Below are 18,343 nucleotides of genomic sequence, written 5' to 3' on the forward strand. Positions count from 1 at the left end.
ATATCATATTTTACTTAGATTTCATATTGTATCTTTTAAACACAATGCGGAATTAAGGTACCCCCCCCCCCCCCCCCCCCACCAAAAAAAAAAAAAAAACCCTCACAAAAAACAATTGAGCCAAAAATGAGAAAAAAGGAAAAAAAGTCCAAACAGGAAAGCAAAAAAAAAAAAAACAAAAAAAAAAACAACAAAAAAAAAAACAAAAAAAAAAAAAACAACGAAAAACCCCCAGAAAACAAAAAACAAAAAACACAAAAACAAAACAAAACAAAACAAACAAAAAACAAAAACAATAAACCAAACAATCCCCCCCCCCCCCCCCCCCCAAAGTAAAACACAAAAAATCCTCAGATGAAAGTAACATACGTCAGAGATTTCGCTCGTCCTTGAATGTGACCGTGTAACCCCATTAGTTCGTTACCTATTATTAGTCTATTCGTATCACAGTTATGACAATACGGATAGCCATAATATAATTCTCTGTGATTCCCAACCAATCTGTGCGTGAATGACTAAATGTTACACTTGGCCGTGTTAATCATGTCATGATTAATCAGAACAAAAATACACCAAAAACACGCATGGCTGGAACCAGAGGTCTGTAAGATCAGTGATAATCCCAACTTATTAGCCGACTACTAACCGGGTGGTAAACGGAGACAATGGGTTTTACTACGTACAACAGATACAGTGGAATCCACAAGTCCAGAAAGCCCTTCTACCACTCAGAACTGAAAAAAACTTCGATATTGGGGAAGCCTGGATGGAATATTGGACAAATACCATGCCCGAGGGAGATGGGGGTAATCAAAGACCCAACGGAATTTGTACCAGGCTTCAGGAATGGCAATCGAAAACAGTGGGTCGCCTCAAACCGACTACTGACAGGCCACGGCAGGACTGCTGCAAACATGCATCGTGGGGTCTGAGGGAGTCAGCCGACTGTCCCCATTGTCAGGGAACGCCAGAGACAGCAGACCACATAATCTTGCCCTGTGATGAGATTGGAGGGAGGTTTCGAGGCTGTCCTCAACTGCGGTGGCGAATTTAAAGACTGGCTGGAGACTTCCAGTGAGGAGATGTAGCCATATTATGCTGATACTAGTGGAATGTGGATATACAGAAAAACCATAGTTTTTATATCAACAGTATGGCAGCATGCCGAATTCCACAGGCAGTACTTTCCATCCTGCTCTATGGCTGTGAAACATGGAATCTCATTGCAGATCAAGAAAAGCGAATCTGTGCTTTTCAAAATAAGAGCTACCGGAAAATCCAGAGAGTTCCATATTTGGAGCACAGGACTAATAAGGATATTTTAGAAGAGATAGAGGATGGAGCAGGAGGACAGGAAACACTGTTGTTAATAGTCAAAAGAAGGAAATTGTCATGGTTCGGACACTCTGTCCGCCATGATAATATGCGCAAGACTGCCATGCAGGGCACTTCACGGTAGAGGGACAGAGTGGAGACGAGGAAGACAACATTAAAGAGTGGATAGCCTGGATTTTAATAGCCTTCTTGAAAAGGCCAGAGACCATGACGAATGGCGTAAGATTGTGAAGTCTGCATCCCGCATGCCCCCCCCCCCCCCCCCCCCCCCCGATGATCATGGGAATGAGTGAGCGATTGAGTAAATTCCAGCATACTCTGCAATACGACACTCAGAAGCTGGATGACCGAATTTTATCTACATAAAAAAATCGGTACTTCCCATAGGCATCGGGTTTCGGCTAGCTCGGATTTTAGCACGCTTTTTGGATTCTCCCGAGAGCGTGCTAGAATGCAGCAAATACTGTATTCTTTTATTTAAAAGGAATGATAATGAGAAAATAATATGACACAGAGCATACATTCGTTCCACCAATCGTTTCAGGCGTGTTCGTTATAAGCAGGCTGGAGTGTACTACAATGCAGATTGTTACCTACGTGAACTTAACACACATATCATTATTATTATTAAAGCTTTACTCTAAGTGCACGCACTTGCAGGTCTGATATCCCAAATTACAAAGGAAATACTCTCAAATCAATGTAAATCAAGCCCATGGTTGCTTTCGGTTATTAGACCTGGACATATGTGGACGTCGCTTTAACACTTTTAGGAGAGACCAGATATGGTTGAAATCTTATTCTTTCCCATTAGCTAGTTTTGGATGGACTCAACTCATTTCACTAAAAGACCATTTACAGTGATGTAATTCTCTTCCAATGTCACATCAATGTCTTGGTAAAAACAATAAAATGAAACGTCAGATTAGAGTCAAATTGCATGGGGCCTACTAAAGATTAATACTGTTTCAGTGACATGATCGTTTGGATAGGTGACTTGAGAAGAAGATCATATATTCGTAGAATAAAAACAAAATTCCCTTTATTCACCCCATAGGGGAAATTTGTCTCTAGGATCCATTCCAAGGGAAGACTGGAATAACCCAGGCGTCAGCAGTAGTGCAGTGCCGCAAATTGAGCTAGGGCGAGTTGACTTGCTCAAGGCCACACAGTGCAGCGGCGGGTGATCGAACTCGGTACCTTTCGGGTACGAAGCAAAGACCGTACCGCGGAGCCACACTGACTCCCGTGGCAAAAGATATTCCTTCAGAGCCAGACCAATGAGACGGAGTTTATCTACTAGGTATCTGTGGCGTTAAATGGTCTATAGGTAACAAACAGGAGGCTGGTCTATAGAATAATACTTTCCATCAAATCTGACAGACCTAGCTACCCAGTCACAGAGAGAGTGGCCAGATAAAATCTGAACTGGAGTCAGGATCGCTAGTGTAGCTAATTTTGTTTAAGGGGCCATGTTATTACAGAAACATTAATTGTTAAAGTCTATAGAAGTGCTTTCTAATTAGTAGCAGTCTCTTGTAGTAAAAGTGCTATCAATCATCTTTTACAATAGCTATGTCCTGATATCAGAAGACAAGAATTAAACCAAAGAATGCATGCCAAAATTGAGGAGGTCACTGACAGGGTCCCATTAAAGGAGGTCCTAGAAGAAGCCCCAACAACGTCAAGACTGAAATCAAGGAAACCTTTTAAAACTTCAAGACAGCATTTCAACGTGAAAGAGGAATGGATGTCGATGTGGAACCAAGACAGCTCCAGGGCAGGCGACATCATACCCGACCCAACAGAAAGAACACCTGGCTTTCTCTGCAATAGCCAAAAATGCTGGGTCACCTCCAACCGCATTTTTACAAGACATGGCAGAACCGCAGCTAACATGCATAGATGGAATCTGAGAGAATCAGATGCATGCCGTCATTGCCAAGGAGGCCCTGAGACAATGGACCATATCGTCATCCACTGCCCAGTGACAAGCCTATCAGGAGGCTACGAGACAGCCTATAAGGCAGGAAAAGAATTTGAAGAATGGATTAAAAGATTCCAAATAGAGGTGTAGCCATTCGATACTACTATGACCTTAATGGGTGATGCAGAATTGTGTGCGAAGCTGGACAAAAAGTGCTCAATAAACTTTTTTCTTGGGATAAGAACATGAAAAACAAACTATTTCTTCTGAAAGTATACAAGACCCTTTAAAATGAATTGGTAACCAAGGTAAAACAAAATGAAAAAAAAATATAAATAAAAAGGCAATGGTCATAGTTTGTAGAAGATAATACACATTATTTTGATGTGAACTGATCTATACTTGGACCAATCAGTTGCTTTCTTAAATTTTAGATTCAAATGCCTCTTTCTTTTGCTGTTAAACCAATTGTAATTTGTATTCTGTTTCATCTAGAACTAATTTTGATGTAATGTATTTCAATGGAGCAAAGGGACAAAGTAGTGCAACAGTATGGTTTTTGCTTTTATATGCAAGAGGTTCTGGGTTCTATTCCCCCCCCCCCCTACACACACAAATGGGGCAGCGTAGCTCAGCGGTACGGACTTTTCTTCATACCTCAAAGGTACTGAGTTCGAATACCTGCTGCGCTGTGTGGCCTTGAGCAAGTCGCCTCGCCCTAGCTCAATATGCGGCGTTGCACTGTGGCTGACGCCTGGGTCATTCCAGACTTCCCTTGGAATAATAGACCCTAGAGACAAATTTCCCCTATGGGATGAATAAAGGGAAGTTTATTTATTTCATTTTTATTTCATTAATTTTTATGTGGCGTCATCCCACTCTCTCACTTTGTCATGCTGCACTTCGATGCCTGGGTTATTTCAGTCTTCCTTTGTAATTTGACTCAGAAGAAAACATTCTCCTCATAGAGGAATAATTTAACACATTAAACAAACGATGACTGTAAAACTTTCATAAATAAATCATTTTTATTTTTATCAACAATATAAAATATACATAACATACTCTGGTCTGGAGTAAAGGTAACCATAAAACTTCAACCATTTCTTCCCTTTCTTATTTATTCATATCTCTCTCTCTCATTCACACTCTAGTCCATCAGAGCCATTGGAGCTGAAGTTTACCCCGGTTTCTGAGTGAAACGGACAATAGCAATTGCTTGCTATTGCTACCCTTTGGATTGGATGCTACTCTATTTCAAAGTATTTTCTGTCAGATCAAACAGACCCAACTACCCAATTACTGCTGGGTGGACTCGCGGGGGTGGGGGTTCAGAAAAAAATCGGATCGATCTCAGTCCCTTTGCATGTGAAGCGAATGATCTGTCAACAGAGCTCATATTAAATTTCCCATATATAAAATAACAGGTACACTGCGTTAGACGAATGAATCACTTTCTCTATTTCCTTCTGATCCAAGATTAATCTTGGTTGAAACAAATAAAAATACAAATAAAATTGTGTTACCTTATCGAATTCCATATCTCTTATAAACAAACAATAGCTGACTTTTAATTTAATTTAAACAGGCCAACAGCAAAAATATGCAGTTTTGTGGCTATTTGGTACAATTTTCAGTTTGTAACCTTTAGGTCCCTGGTTCAAGTTCAACTGTCAATCTGGACAGCACAAAGTTGAGTCCTTGAAAAGATTTGTTACTCACATTTTCTCACTATACTAATATAATGAAGAGTTTTGTGATAATCTAATCTTCATTTCTCTAGAATAAAATGGATATGAGACTAATTAAGCGGCTATGTGGTCGAGTGCAATGACACTCGCTTTCGAATTGGAAGGCCTGGGTTCGAGCCTAGCTCGGCACATAGTTGAGTCCTTGGAAAAGGCTCTTTACTCACATTCTCTCACCGTACTCAGGTGTAAAATGAATACCTGGCCATTGTCAGCTTTGTCTCAGTCAGAAAAAAAAATTGTAATATCGCCTAACAGCGTCATGTCTTGTTCTACATGTTACTGTTGGTCAGGGGACCCTTTCTAAAGCACTTTGAACACGTTTAGTGGATATTGTGCTATATAAAAGCTAAAGTTAAAAAAGAAAAGGATCAGCATTGTCTCTGTTGAAACATATTTCCACGAAGAGTTAAATCGACACATGGTTTTTAATACACATTCATTCAGTGGGATTATTTACAAGGAAAGAAATGTACTCGAGAAACAAGAAAATGTTCAAACACACACACACACATCACATACACAATCTCCCTCTCTCTCTCTCATACACATACACACACACCACATACACAATCTCTCTCTCACACACACACACTCATCTTTGACTGTCTCCTTCATGGCAGAGGACTCTAGTTAGAGCCTGGGTAAAAGTTTCCACATTCCAGGACAAGTCCATAAAGACAAAAAATAGGATGTGCTACCAGCAGCCCCAACATACCATCCACAGATTCACCAGTTCGTCTTCCATAAAGTATCAATGCAATAGCATGACAACTGCAACTTTATAAAACTTAAAACACAGAGTTCCTCATTAATATTTATTCAAGCTCCAATGAAGACGATTCCAACATAATAATATATCGACTTGTGCTACATTTCATTGTAGCGTTTTAAAGACAGTCTGGGCACAATGTTCATGGACTGGAGTTCTTGGAACAGGAGTTTACAGGCATATGGCATCTTGAGGGTGGAGACATCTTTGGAAGACTTGCAGTACTGGCACCTGGATGGCAAGGGAGATCAAATGATTTCATCAATTAAATGAAACGAAATTAGAATAACGAATATATGTCATTATTTCAAGTAGATTGATTTCTTGTTTTTTTGAACCAGACACATGAGTAAAGAGGTAAGGTGTCTGAAGGCCTATAGAGCCTGACTTCATCATGGTTTCCTTTGCATTATATGGACAATAACGATTGCTTGCTACCCTTTTGATAGCATGCTAGTCTATCATCATCTCCATAACAACCACCACCATCATCATCATCAGTATCATTAAATTATCATTATCATCATTAATTTGATTAAATTATTATTATTATTATTATTATTAATATTCTCATTATTATTATTATTATTATTATTATTATTATTATTATTATTATTATTATTATTATTATCATCATCATCATTAGTATTACTATTATTACTAACATTTTTATTCTAATCATTATCGTTGTTTCGATTTCCTTTATCAGTAACACAACAACTACTAACTAATCATTATCAAACCATCCAATAAACCAGTAACTGAGACAGATATCGAACTGACCATCCAGAATATCCAATGAGTCCACACTGACCACAGACATCCACCTCAAACTCGTCACTTGAAATCATTAGTCTCTCCAAGAGTAGCATACTGTGAAAGAGAAAAGTAGCGGGATGTATAGGTAGATTCTTAGGATTACAGGACATAAAAAAGCAAGGATGGATGATCTTTATTGACGACCAGCATATATTTAGACGAGAAAATAAGATTCCATCACTCTGAAACCAGAAGATGAATTATACAAGGTATGTACCCAGTCCTCCCAAAGAGAGTTTTTTTTTTACACTTCCAATGAGATTGGAACCAGTTTTTTGACATCACACTTTTGCTCCCTATTCAAATTGTCAGCATCTGGTTCACTCAGAAATATTACCAGATTGAGGAGTTAGGTCACTTTAGGACTTACCTGGCACCATAACCAATGAGACAATCTCTTTCCATCTCTCCCAGCCTGAGTCCACCCTCCCTTGACCGTCCCTCAGTGGGCTGCCTTGTGAGGACTGCCCGTGGTCCTTTAGCTCTGGCATGCATCTTGTCAAGCACCATGTGTTTCAGTTTCTGGTAGTAGATAGGGCCAAAGTAAATGTAGGCAGCCAAAGGCTCTCTGAAAATGAAAAAAAAAATAAATGAAGTGAAAATGATTTGCTAGTAACATTTTCACTAAATATTTGAATAACACCATCACCAAATGAGATGTAGGATTGTATTTTGTTTTTTTTAACTCACTCAATCCTAGAGACTTTTGCTACTTTTCAAAAATTAAATTTTTTTTTTGTTAAAAATGAGTATGTACATAGATAGTTTTATTCAACTATCATTTAACATACAAAAACTAAAAACATGAGCTTTGAAACTACGCCTATAATTTGTCTCAGAAAAATGTAATAAAAAGGCATGGGGTAAAAGTAACCCGGGTAAACTACGGATATAGTCGGTGTTAGGGTCGAGTGAGTTAAAACAATTCAGGATCAAAATTTCAATGCTGTTGTTGTAACACTAGAAATAACAGTAATCATAATGAAAAAAAAATATATAAAAAATACTGCTACTACTACTACTACTACTACTACTACTACTACTACTACTACTACTACTACTACTACTACTACTACTACTACTACTACTACTACTACTACTACTACTACTAATAATAATAATAATAATAATAATAAAAATAATGATGATGATAGCAACAATACTGATAATAATGCTTAATTTTACAATCACATTTAAAAGATAGATGTTGTGATAGAATGTCTTACCCAGTGACTCCTGATGTGACATAATCTTTTCCCAGGTAGTTAAAACCATGTTCTATTAACACTTCAGATAAATCTGAAACCTTGTCTCCTCCAAATGCTGAAAACATGGAAATAAAGAATATCTCAAGGAAACATACAAAAAAACAACAAAAAAAAAACACACAAATAAAAACCCAACAAACCCTCCCCTCCAAAAAATCTCCATAAAATCGATTTACTGTTAGCGAAAAACACAAAAAAAAAAACAAAAAAAAAAAAACACAAACTAAATCTTCAAATACTGAGCACAATTCATTGTTTTCTCTACTCGTGTTACTTGCTTTGTATTTTCAGGCTGAAATTTGTAGATTCTGCTGAGAGAAATCCACCCATGATTTGGTTGTTGAAAGCTAGAGGTACTTAAATAAGCCAAAAAGATGGAGAGAAACATAAAGTGAGTGAATGTGATTCATATAAAAGGGGATGATACAAAACAAACAACATTTCGGCCTTTGACCTTCCTCAGGTTACACTATTGAGCTTTCTGCACGATTTTTATAGAAAAATAATTCTAAAGTACGAGTATTTCAGTAGCCCAAAAAGTCTCTAGCCCTTATGAAGGTATTTAAAGATCTCAATATCCTCTTTTGCATCATGCTGCACATCACATGGTTGAAAAAAATACATGGTTATATAAAGGTGCCAAAAGACTAGGGTTACAGCCAAGGGAAGCAACTTATGAAATAAGACACTTTAAATTGTTTTTATATTTTCCCCCCCCTTTCATTTCACAAAAATAATTTGACGAACATCCATTCAGAGAAAGTTTTCCCCTAGTCTGAACATTGACAAATTGCTGAACTGTGCCTATACTATAGATAGAATGAAGTTGACGTCACTTGGGTCTTTGTTATTGTTTTTTACCATCCGCGTTTATAATTCTCACTAAACTGTATTAGCCAGACTATAACATTTAAGGTTACACTACACATAGTTGTGTGTGTTGGTCTGCTATACTTCCGGATGGCAATGTGAGCTTTTTAGCCAAGTGCACATTATCTATATCATAAATAATGGTTTTAAAAAAAACCCCAAAAACGCAATGTGGTTCTCCCATTTGCCCTCAAACAACAAATAAACCCTTTTTATCAGGCAAAATACAGGCAGACAAACAAACTCGTTACCAATATGTAATACCAATACAAATGTATAATAATCATTTCTTACCTGTGCCATAATGAAATTTTCCCTCCAAAACTCCAGCTTTGCTACCCAAAAGCTCCATCAGTTTTCCCACAGTCATACGAGATGGGTACCCGTGAGGGTTCATGATCTGATGGATGGACAAAAATTGTTTCAATTCTTATTAGTTTCACATTTGAGTTGAGTATAGCAGCACTTGTCAATCATTTTTTGACATCGCACACACTTTCAACTTTTACTTAAAAGCTTGTATACCCCAGTCGTCAAAATACACTATGATTGCATTAGCTAAAATACATTGTGGGGTAATAAATATGATATCACAGTCACTGATTCTACATATATGAAGTTGCTTTTGTAGAGTGACTATATTATTTTATGCTGGTATGTTGTAGTTTTACACCCCCAGTACTCCCAATCAAAGTGGTTCACCCTTTAAATAATTTGGTACACTCCAGGGTGTATTATACACCCGGCTGAAAAGCACTGAAGTATACGGAAATGAAGATTAGATTATCACAGAACTCTTCGTGAAATATGTTAATATCAGGATGATATCTAAACAACATTAGCACTGAGGAGTAATAAAAATAATCATCGTATTTGGTGTGTGACATGCTTAGGGTCCTGCATACAAAATGAATTGTTTGCTACATGCTGCCTTTTGCCAGGTATCCATTCACACTTGAACAGATGAATAAGGGAAAACGACAAAATTGTAGTGTTATACATTGTTAATATGTTGTGTTGCGAGCTTTAGTAACATTTTGTTATTTATTGTTATTTTGCAGTTGTTACCCTAAAAGTAATTTTGTCAACTGAATAAAGTTACAGTGGTGACCCCGACGTCAGGATTGAACACACCCTTCCTTCAACATGTCAAACGATCAGGATACCCATGAAGCCAACGCAGTGTCCATCAAACTACCAACCTTTTGGCCCCAAAGAGCTCAAATTTGGTTCGTTCAGGCCGAGGCACAATTCACAATTAAAGGAATCACAGCTGACGTAACTAAATACAGTTATGTCACAGCATCCCTCGACCAAGACACTGCCACCAGAGTTCTCGACATCCTGACCAACCCACCAAGCACTAACAAATATGAAACCCTCAAACAAAGACTCATAGACAATTACAAACTTTCTGAAAGAGAAGCCGCATCTTGCATCTTAGACATTGGTGGTCTGGGTGATTCCAAACCAAGCGAACTATTGGACAAAATGCTTGCCATAGTCCCTCCAGGACAAGAACCAGGATTCCTTTTTAAGGAAGTTTTTTTACGTCAACTACCAGCAGAAGTCCAATCCTTGGTAACTCAACAGGATTATCCGACCCTCCGGGACCTGGCCAAAGCGGCAGACAAACACTTTATGTCCACCGGAGCTACCATTAATGCAACAATGAAAGGAGGCAAACACAACAAACGAGATGGACCACGCCATCAACACAGTAAGACACCCGACCCGGATTTGTGTTGGTACCACCAAAAATTCGGCAAACAGGCTACAAAATGCACCACTCCTTGCAAATTTTCGGAAAACTGGACAGCCGGCCACCTATAAGCAATATGGTGGCCGGCTCCAAGGACAACCTTCTGTTTGCATATGATAAACAATCTGGCCGCAACTTTCTGATCGATACAGGAGCTGAGATCAGTGTGTTACCGGCTTCAACAAACGACCTTCGCCGCGGACAACACGGGTTCCCGTTAGCAGCCGCCAATGGTACACTCATCAAATCATATGGACAACGTAAACTGTCCTTACACATAGGATCACACCAGTATGAATGGACATTTACACTGGCAGCCGTCAACAGACCAATTTTGGGGGCAGATTTCCTTCGGGCTCATTCACTACTCGTCGATCTGAAGGGCAATCGCCTAATGCACAGCGGCACCTATGCTTCAGTCTCACTCATGACTTCACAGCATACAGCCCCACACATCTCAATCATCACAACTGACAATGAGAATCAGTTCACTCAGCTGTTATCTACACGGCCAGCACTCACTTCGCCCACGTTTTCATGTCCCACAACAAAGCATTCTGTGGAACACCATATAACCACAACGGGCCCTCCGGTACACTCAAAAGCACGCCGTCTGGCACCAGACAAACTAGCAGTAGCAAAATCGGAGTTTGACAACATGGAGGCTCTAGGAATCGTACGTCGTTCCAACAGTCCGTGGGCATCGCCTCTACATGTGGCACCTAAACCCAACGAAGGTTGGAGACCATGTGGAGACTACCGCAGGTTAAACGGTTCTACTACTCCAGATCGCTACCCGATTCCTCACATACAAGACCTCTCAGCAAGACTATCAGGTTGCAAAATCTTCTCAAAAGTCGACCTCATTCGCGGTTACCATCAGATCCCAGTCCACGAGCAGGACATCCCCAAGACAGCAATCATAACCCCATTTGGCCTCTATGAATTCCTCCGGATGCCCTTTGGGTTAAAGAACGCTGCACAGACTTTCCAGAGACTGATGGACACAGTTTGTCAGGGTTTGGACTTCACATTTGTTTACCTTGATGACATCCTCATAGCTAGCAAAAATGCAGAAGAACACAAAAAACACTTGAATGCCCTTTTTGATAGGCTAGAGAAATATGGATTAGTGGTGAATTCAGACAAGTGCATTTTCGGGGTGAAAGAGATTGATTTCCTTGGACACAGGATCAGTGGTCACGGAGCAACTCCTCTTCCAGCGAAAGTGGAGGCAATTCGCTCATTCCCCACCCCTACAACAACATCAGGCCTACAGGAATTTGTTGGCATGGTCAATTTCTACCACCGTTTCGTGCCAGCAGCAGCTCAACTAATGCAACCACTTTACAAGGCATTGGCTGGTCAAACAAAAAAATCTGCACCCCTTCAATGGACAAATACCCTACAACACGCTTTCAAGTCAACAAAAGAAGCCTTGGCCCAAGCAACTATGTTGTCCCACCCGCAGACATCAGCTCCTACTTCACTGACAGTAGACGCTTCTGATATAGCGATGGGGGAGTACTAGAACAAAACATTGACGGCCAATGGAAACCTCTCGCCTTTTTCAGCCGCCAGCTTCGTCCTCCGGAACAGAAATACAGCGCTTTTGATCGGGAGCTCCTGGCTGTCCACTGTGGCGTTCGGCATTTCCGTTACTTCTTGGAAGGACGAATATTCACCATTTTCACGGATCATAAACCACTAACATCTGCAATGAACAAGGTTTCAGAACCATGGTCCGCACGCCAACAACGACAACTATCTGCCATCTCAGAATTCTCAACTGATATCCAACACATATCAGGAAAAGACAATCCAGTAGCTGATGCGTTGTCAAGAACAACAGTAGAACACGACACCTCAGACGACTTCGGTCTCAGTGCGATTTCTGAGGGAATAGATTATGAGGCCATGGCAACAGCTCAATTGAATGATGAGGAGATCCAATCACTACGCACCTCAGAAACATCCCTGCAACTGAAAGACATTTCTTACGGGACTAATGGCACTACAGTTCTCTGTGACATATCGACCGGAAGAGCACGGCCAGTGGTTCCCAAATCATGGCAACGAAAAATGTTCGACGCCATCCATGGTCTTTCACATCCAGGAATCAGAGCTACCCGCCGACTAATTTCACAGAAAATGGTATGGAAGGGAATGACCAAACAGATCAATACATGGGCAAAGACCTGCACATCATGCCAAAGGGCAAAAGTACACAGACACACGAGGGCGCCCCTGGGAGAATATGAAAAACCCAGCGGACGTTTCAGCCATGTCAACATCGATTTGGTTGGACCACTGCCCCCCTCACGTGGTTATACATATCTGCTTACGATGGTGGACAGATTTACCAGATGGCCTGAAGCAATACCATTACCAGTACTGACACAGAAGAAATAGCACGAGCATTCATCGCACACTGGGTTGCTAGATTCGGAGTACCAGAGAACATTTCATCAGACCGAGGACCACAGTTCACTTCACAGTTGTGGTCAAACGTGTGCACACTCCTTGGTACTCAAATCAAACAAACAACAGCTTACCATCCCCAAGCAAATGGATTGGTTGAACGTTTCCACCGCCGCATGAAGGAAGCCGTTCGAGCGAAACTAGAAGGACCAAACTGGATTGATCAACTTCCCTGGGTGATGTTAGGTATACGTACCGCCCCAAAAGAAGACCTCGATACCTCGTCGGCAGAACTCGTATATGGGCACCTATTACAGTACCTGGAGACTTTGTTCCTGGTCCGGATCCCAACACCAATACTCCTGAAATGTTGAAAAGCCTCCGTGAGAAAGTGGGTCAACTTCGTCCAGTTCCTCCGTCCACGCATAAAAAAGCAACAAACTTCGTACCACGGGACATCAGCAAAGCTAAATACGTGTTCATACGTCATGATGGACATCGAAGACCACTCCAGGCTCCGTACACAGGACCGTATAGAGTTCTAGAAACCGGTGACAAAGTTTTCAAACTACAAGTAGGAAACAAAGAAGACTCAGTCTCAATCGACAGACTAAAACCCGCACACTGTGACATTGATCAACCTGTTCAGGTACATGAACCACCACGAACGGGAAGACCGAAGAAAGCACAGAACACGGAGAGAATAAAACGGGTGCAACCAACCAGGAGAAACGTATGATCTTTCCTGATGAGGAAACGTTGCAGACCGAATCCAAACGCACTGAAAGGGGACGATTATCCAAACCCCCTGATCGGCTGGATTTATGACAAATGAACAAAAGCTCTGGCGGGAGCTATGTAGTGTTATACATTGTTAATATGTTGTGTTGCGAGCTTTAGTAACATTTTGTTATTTATTGTTATTTTGCAGTTGTTACCCTAAAAGTAATTTTGTCAACTGAATAAAGTTAAAAAATGGTGGTTTAGATGTAAACGATACCTAAACAAGGATATTTATATAGGAGCGGTAGTGGTAGGAATTTTTGAGTCAATGTAATGTAAAAAAATAAAAGTCACTCAGATTGGGTTCTTCTTTTTTTTTAAATTCAAAAAGACATAACATCAATAAATGCCTTTAATAAATGTCTCAAGCATAAAAAATTGCATTCTATTCAGTGACAAAAATACTTACAATGTCTGGACAAATTCCCTGGAAAAAAAAAAGATATGAGATAATAAAATGAGGCATACCAAAATGTAAATAGTGGAAAGTTTAGAACCAAAGTAATCAGAAAGAGATCTCTTAACATTAAAAAAACAAAACAATTATGCATACATCGTTTGTCTTGAAATTTTTATAACATTAATGGAAGATAATAATGTGGTCATATGGATAAACATATAAATTTAAAAAAAAAAGGATGTTTACTTAGTTGAGATTGAAATCAATTAAATTTGACATTTACACTGAGCTTCGTTTCAATTCTCAATGTCACTATCTTTTTCCCCAACTCTCTGTCTTTAAACAGTTGAGGATTAATGATGTCACCAAAATGCCATCTTGTAATGTGGTAAATAGTAATATTCACAAAACAGTAATTTTGTTGTCTTTTTAAAGATAATTGTTTAAAAATAAAACCAGCACTAATATACAACAAACAAAGTATGACAACAAACATACCAAGTCTGAAAACGGCATATCTTCTTGTGGAACTATTAGGCCACAAACACTGAAATAAATAAAGAAAAAAAAGACTTAAAGTTTTTAAGGATTAAAAAAGAACAAAACAAAAACCATCCGTTAAAAAATAAAATCCTCCTGCACATAAACCATTTGATCTTAGTCTGTCTTCATTAGTTTTAACTGTCTGTCTGCTTGTGTGAAGATAAATAAACTTCAAATGAGTTCAGAACAGCGCGGCCAGGTTGGTGTTTGGGAAAACCAAAATTTGACAGTGCTACTGATATGCTCTGAATTCTTCATTGGTTCCCAGTTAAAGCCAGAGTTGAGTACAAACTTGCTCGTTTTTGTTTTAATAATTTTGGAAGAATTGCCTCAGCATGCATGAAAGAGTTAATTACCCCATACTAGCCAACACAAAGAGCTGAGAGTGCAGGGTCTACAAATTTTTAAAAATACCAAAACAAAATTGAAATCTTTTGGTGATAGCTCGTTTGCCAAATCTGGCCAACTGTTTGGAACTTGCTTCTTTCATTTGTCACATTCTCAGGCAGTGCCCTGGTTTTCAAGAATTATTGTTTCTTTTCTCAACAAATTTATTTTAATCACTTGTCCTATGTTAATATTATTATTTCGTTACATTTTTTCTTGTGCCTGCCTATTCTCATCAGTCACCTGAGTTGGTATTGATGTACTTGCACAGGTTCTCGCTTATAAATGTGTTTGTGTGTTAATTTGTTTGTTTGTTTGTTGCTTTAGGTCTCTTCCAACACAATTGAGGTTATATGAGAGACCGCTGAAACAAAAAAACAAGCAATCCAACAAAAATAGTACAAATGTCAATCAAAATCATAACCTAAAGATATCATAAGCTAAATTATAAATAACCAAGAACAAACAGGCAGAGGATTTACAGGAACAAAAATATCCCCTGTCAAAAATACAATCACAAACCAAAGAAGCAGGATAGGCTAGTAAAGAGAAGAAGAAACGACATCACTATCGGATCGTACACCCATGTGAACATCATAGGTATATGATTCAAGGGTGATGCTCCCATCCAACCACCCGGTTTGTGTGTTAAAGAATATGAAAACATGTTAAATGTAGGTGATGTAAAGCCTATGGAGGTTTCTACAAGAGGTGATATAGAAGTATAATTATCTGTTACTATTGTTACATTATTACTACTTAATCCTTACCCTTTCTGCCCATGCCGACTGCTGAATTTATCCCCGATTTCAGGCCTTCTTGTCTGACGTAGCAACATCTTGACAAGAAAGGACTCTTCATGATTGGAGGTGATGAGGACCCTCTCTATGTATGAAGGTTCTGGTCCTTTGTAGCTGAAAATGAAATAACATATCTTTAAAGCTCATGGTTGCTTGCTTTTAGTATTCTGACTTACAAAACAAAATAAAGAAATAAATTGTTTGTTTGTTTTTTTAAATAAGGTCTTTTTTTACTTTTAGTTCAGTCATAAGAATTTTTACTCTACACACATACCTTCTTCCTCTGTTAATTTTGTGGAGACTGAGTCTTATTCAGAACTAGCAGAAAAACCTTTTCGATCAAACTAAGTTAAAACTGAATTTAATTTCATTGGCAAAATGGTTCAAACATATTAATTAGAAAATTAGAACTAAAATGTAGAGATTTGATTCTCATGCAAAAACGTACAATCTGAGAGAAAAATCATAAAATTTTACAAAGGTGAAAAAAAAGAATATAATAAAAAGATGCTAAGTACGTATCAACACCTTTACCAATAAATAAGTTTGAACTTTTATTTCATAGAATTGACATTTTATATGAAATAACCCACATGAACTAAAGTAAGCTGATATGGTCAATTAGTGGTTTAAATAACATGTGCAATATAGAAAATTAAATAAACAATGCAATGAAATAAAGAATTACTGATTTTAAATGAATGAAATGTATTGTTGAAATTTTAAAAGATAATTAATGAAAAAAGAGAGAAAAAAAAAAAAAAGTAAATCTGGTTAAAAATCACATCAGACAAACTCACGAGATTGGAGTTTCCTTGTACTCTGTCTGTTTCATTTGACCCATTTGTGTCTGTAGGTGAGGGGAGGTAACTGTAGGCATCTCTTTATTGACCATTACCTGACGGTTCTCGACCCTGGAACCTGTAATATGAAACAGACTATGAATTCAAATGTGCAATGGTTTAATGAATAACCAAAAATATGAAAATATGATATCAAATCCTCCTGAAAACTTATATAATGAGTTATTTCAACAGCAATTAAAATTATCATAGATATTAATGGGGGAGAGGCCAGGCAGCTGAGTGGTTTAGGCAGTGCACTGTAACCCAGAATGTTCAAAGTTAAAGCCCTACTTCAGTTACTTTTTTTTTTCCTTGGGAAATATTATTGACTCAAATTTGCTTACTTCGGACAAAAAAAAGGCGATTGCTATTGGCATCAGATATATGGAACTAGATTTCCATTTTATACAAAGCAAGTCACCTATGAGGCTTCCTGTTTTGTACAAGTTCTCTGATATTTATCACTGCCTGTAGCTAGGAACTCACTCACCCTGAGTCGAGTGTATGTAAAATGACTTACACAATGACTCAACATCAGTATGAAGAGTTTTACTATCAATGTCACCTACCCAAGTACTAACCATGCTCAACATAATTTGACTATTTCTAGAAGACTACACAGAGTACCGCTGATTAAACATGACCACTAATCTAGCTCAAACAAACTTTAAAGTGAAGATGAAATCTTATTCTCAGCTAATAAAAAAGTAGTCCCTCAGAGCCATTAGGCCTATAGAGCCGAAGTTTATCTCGGTTTCTATAGCATGAAATGAACAATAACAATTGCTTACTACCCTTTGGATAGGATTCTAGTCTCTTGCAAAGTACTTTCCACCAGTTCTAACAAATCAAGCTACCCAATTTCTACGGGTTGGACAGAAGGGTCAGAAAAAAAATATTGACTTCAATTGGGATCGATCTCCCTCCCTTTACTTGTTAAGCAAGAGCTCTACCAACTGAGCTTTATGGAACCCCCATTCTGAGTCAAGAACCAGTAGAAAGGGGTTCCAGCCTAAAAAACTGAAGGGCGACTTACCAGGAGCGGCAATGCCGTCAATATCCAAAGGCTGGTGTTTCCATATTGGTTTGTATGTGTCCCTGTCTACCTTGGGGCCCATGATCCTGTCATAGGTTTGATTGGCATATCGTTTTACAGCACATGTTTGTTTTCTGTAGACCAGACATCGACCAAAACCTGATAAATAGAAAAAATAACAAAGGAAATTTTAAAATTCATAATTTTTAGGAGGTAAAAAGACTAGTTGCTACAGTTAACTTTATTGATCAGCTACTTGCCCTCACAATAATTAAATAAAACTTCAAAATCCTTAAAATCATGTAGTCCAGCATCCACTTTCTTTTTCAATAAGTTTAATGACTTAGAAATGCTCATTAAGTTCTGAAATCAGAACCAAAATTTCGTAAAGAAAAAAACCCCCAACCCAAAATGAAATGTACCTCTGTCCAATGACGCTTTGTTTAGCACTAGGGCATCCTCTATGTCATAACCACTGTAACTCATCACAGCCACTGTTGCATTTTGTCCAGCAGGCAGTTTGTCAAAGTGGATTAGTTCTATGGTCTGTGGACAGTTGACAAACAAAAGCTTATAGATGTTTTTTTTCAAAAAGTAGTCCTTCAGAGCTATTAGGCCAATGGAGTC

At 38.7% G+C, this 18,343-nt stretch overlaps 1 protein-coding gene across 2 annotated transcripts in view; it reads right to left on the reverse strand.

Annotated features, from left to right (window-relative positions):
• Positions 1-4,265: 4,265 nt before the first annotated feature.
• The window catches only part of LOC144968033 (DNA-directed RNA polymerase III subunit RPC2-like), a 31,426-nt gene continuing 17,348 nt past the window's right edge, over positions 4,266-18,343 (reverse strand). Inside the window, exons 19-29 of one of the 2 annotated variants that reach the window (XM_078905988.1) lie at positions 18,139-18,262; positions 17,717-17,875; positions 16,636-16,756; positions 15,806-15,949; positions 14,604-14,652; positions 14,115-14,132; positions 9,034-9,139; positions 7,828-7,924; positions 6,972-7,169; positions 6,566-6,655; positions 4,266-6,013 (exon numbers count right to left, since the gene is read on the reverse strand). In XM_078905988.1, the coding sequence (XP_078762114.1) occupies positions 5,881-6,013; positions 6,566-6,655; positions 6,972-7,169; positions 7,828-7,924; positions 9,034-9,139; positions 14,115-14,132; positions 14,604-14,652; positions 15,806-15,949; positions 16,636-16,756; positions 17,717-17,875; positions 18,139-18,262 (1,239 nt within the window). In that variant the 3' untranslated portion in view covers positions 4,266-5,880. Of the gene's footprint in view, positions 6,014-6,565; positions 6,656-6,971; positions 7,170-7,827; positions 7,925-9,033; positions 9,140-14,114; positions 14,133-14,582; positions 14,653-15,805; positions 15,950-16,635; positions 16,757-17,716; positions 17,876-18,138; positions 18,263-18,343 lie in introns of both variants that reach the window. The other variant, XM_078905987.1, reaches the window with a different exon arrangement.

This window comes from Berghia stephanieae, chromosome 3 (genome assembly GCF_034508935.2).
Source record: "Berghia stephanieae isolate SIO BIC M18660-M18661 chromosome 3, UCSD_Bste_1.3, whole genome shotgun sequence".
In the NCBI taxonomy this organism is placed as follows: Eukaryota; Metazoa; Mollusca; class Gastropoda; order Nudibranchia; family Aeolidiidae; genus Berghia; species Berghia stephanieae.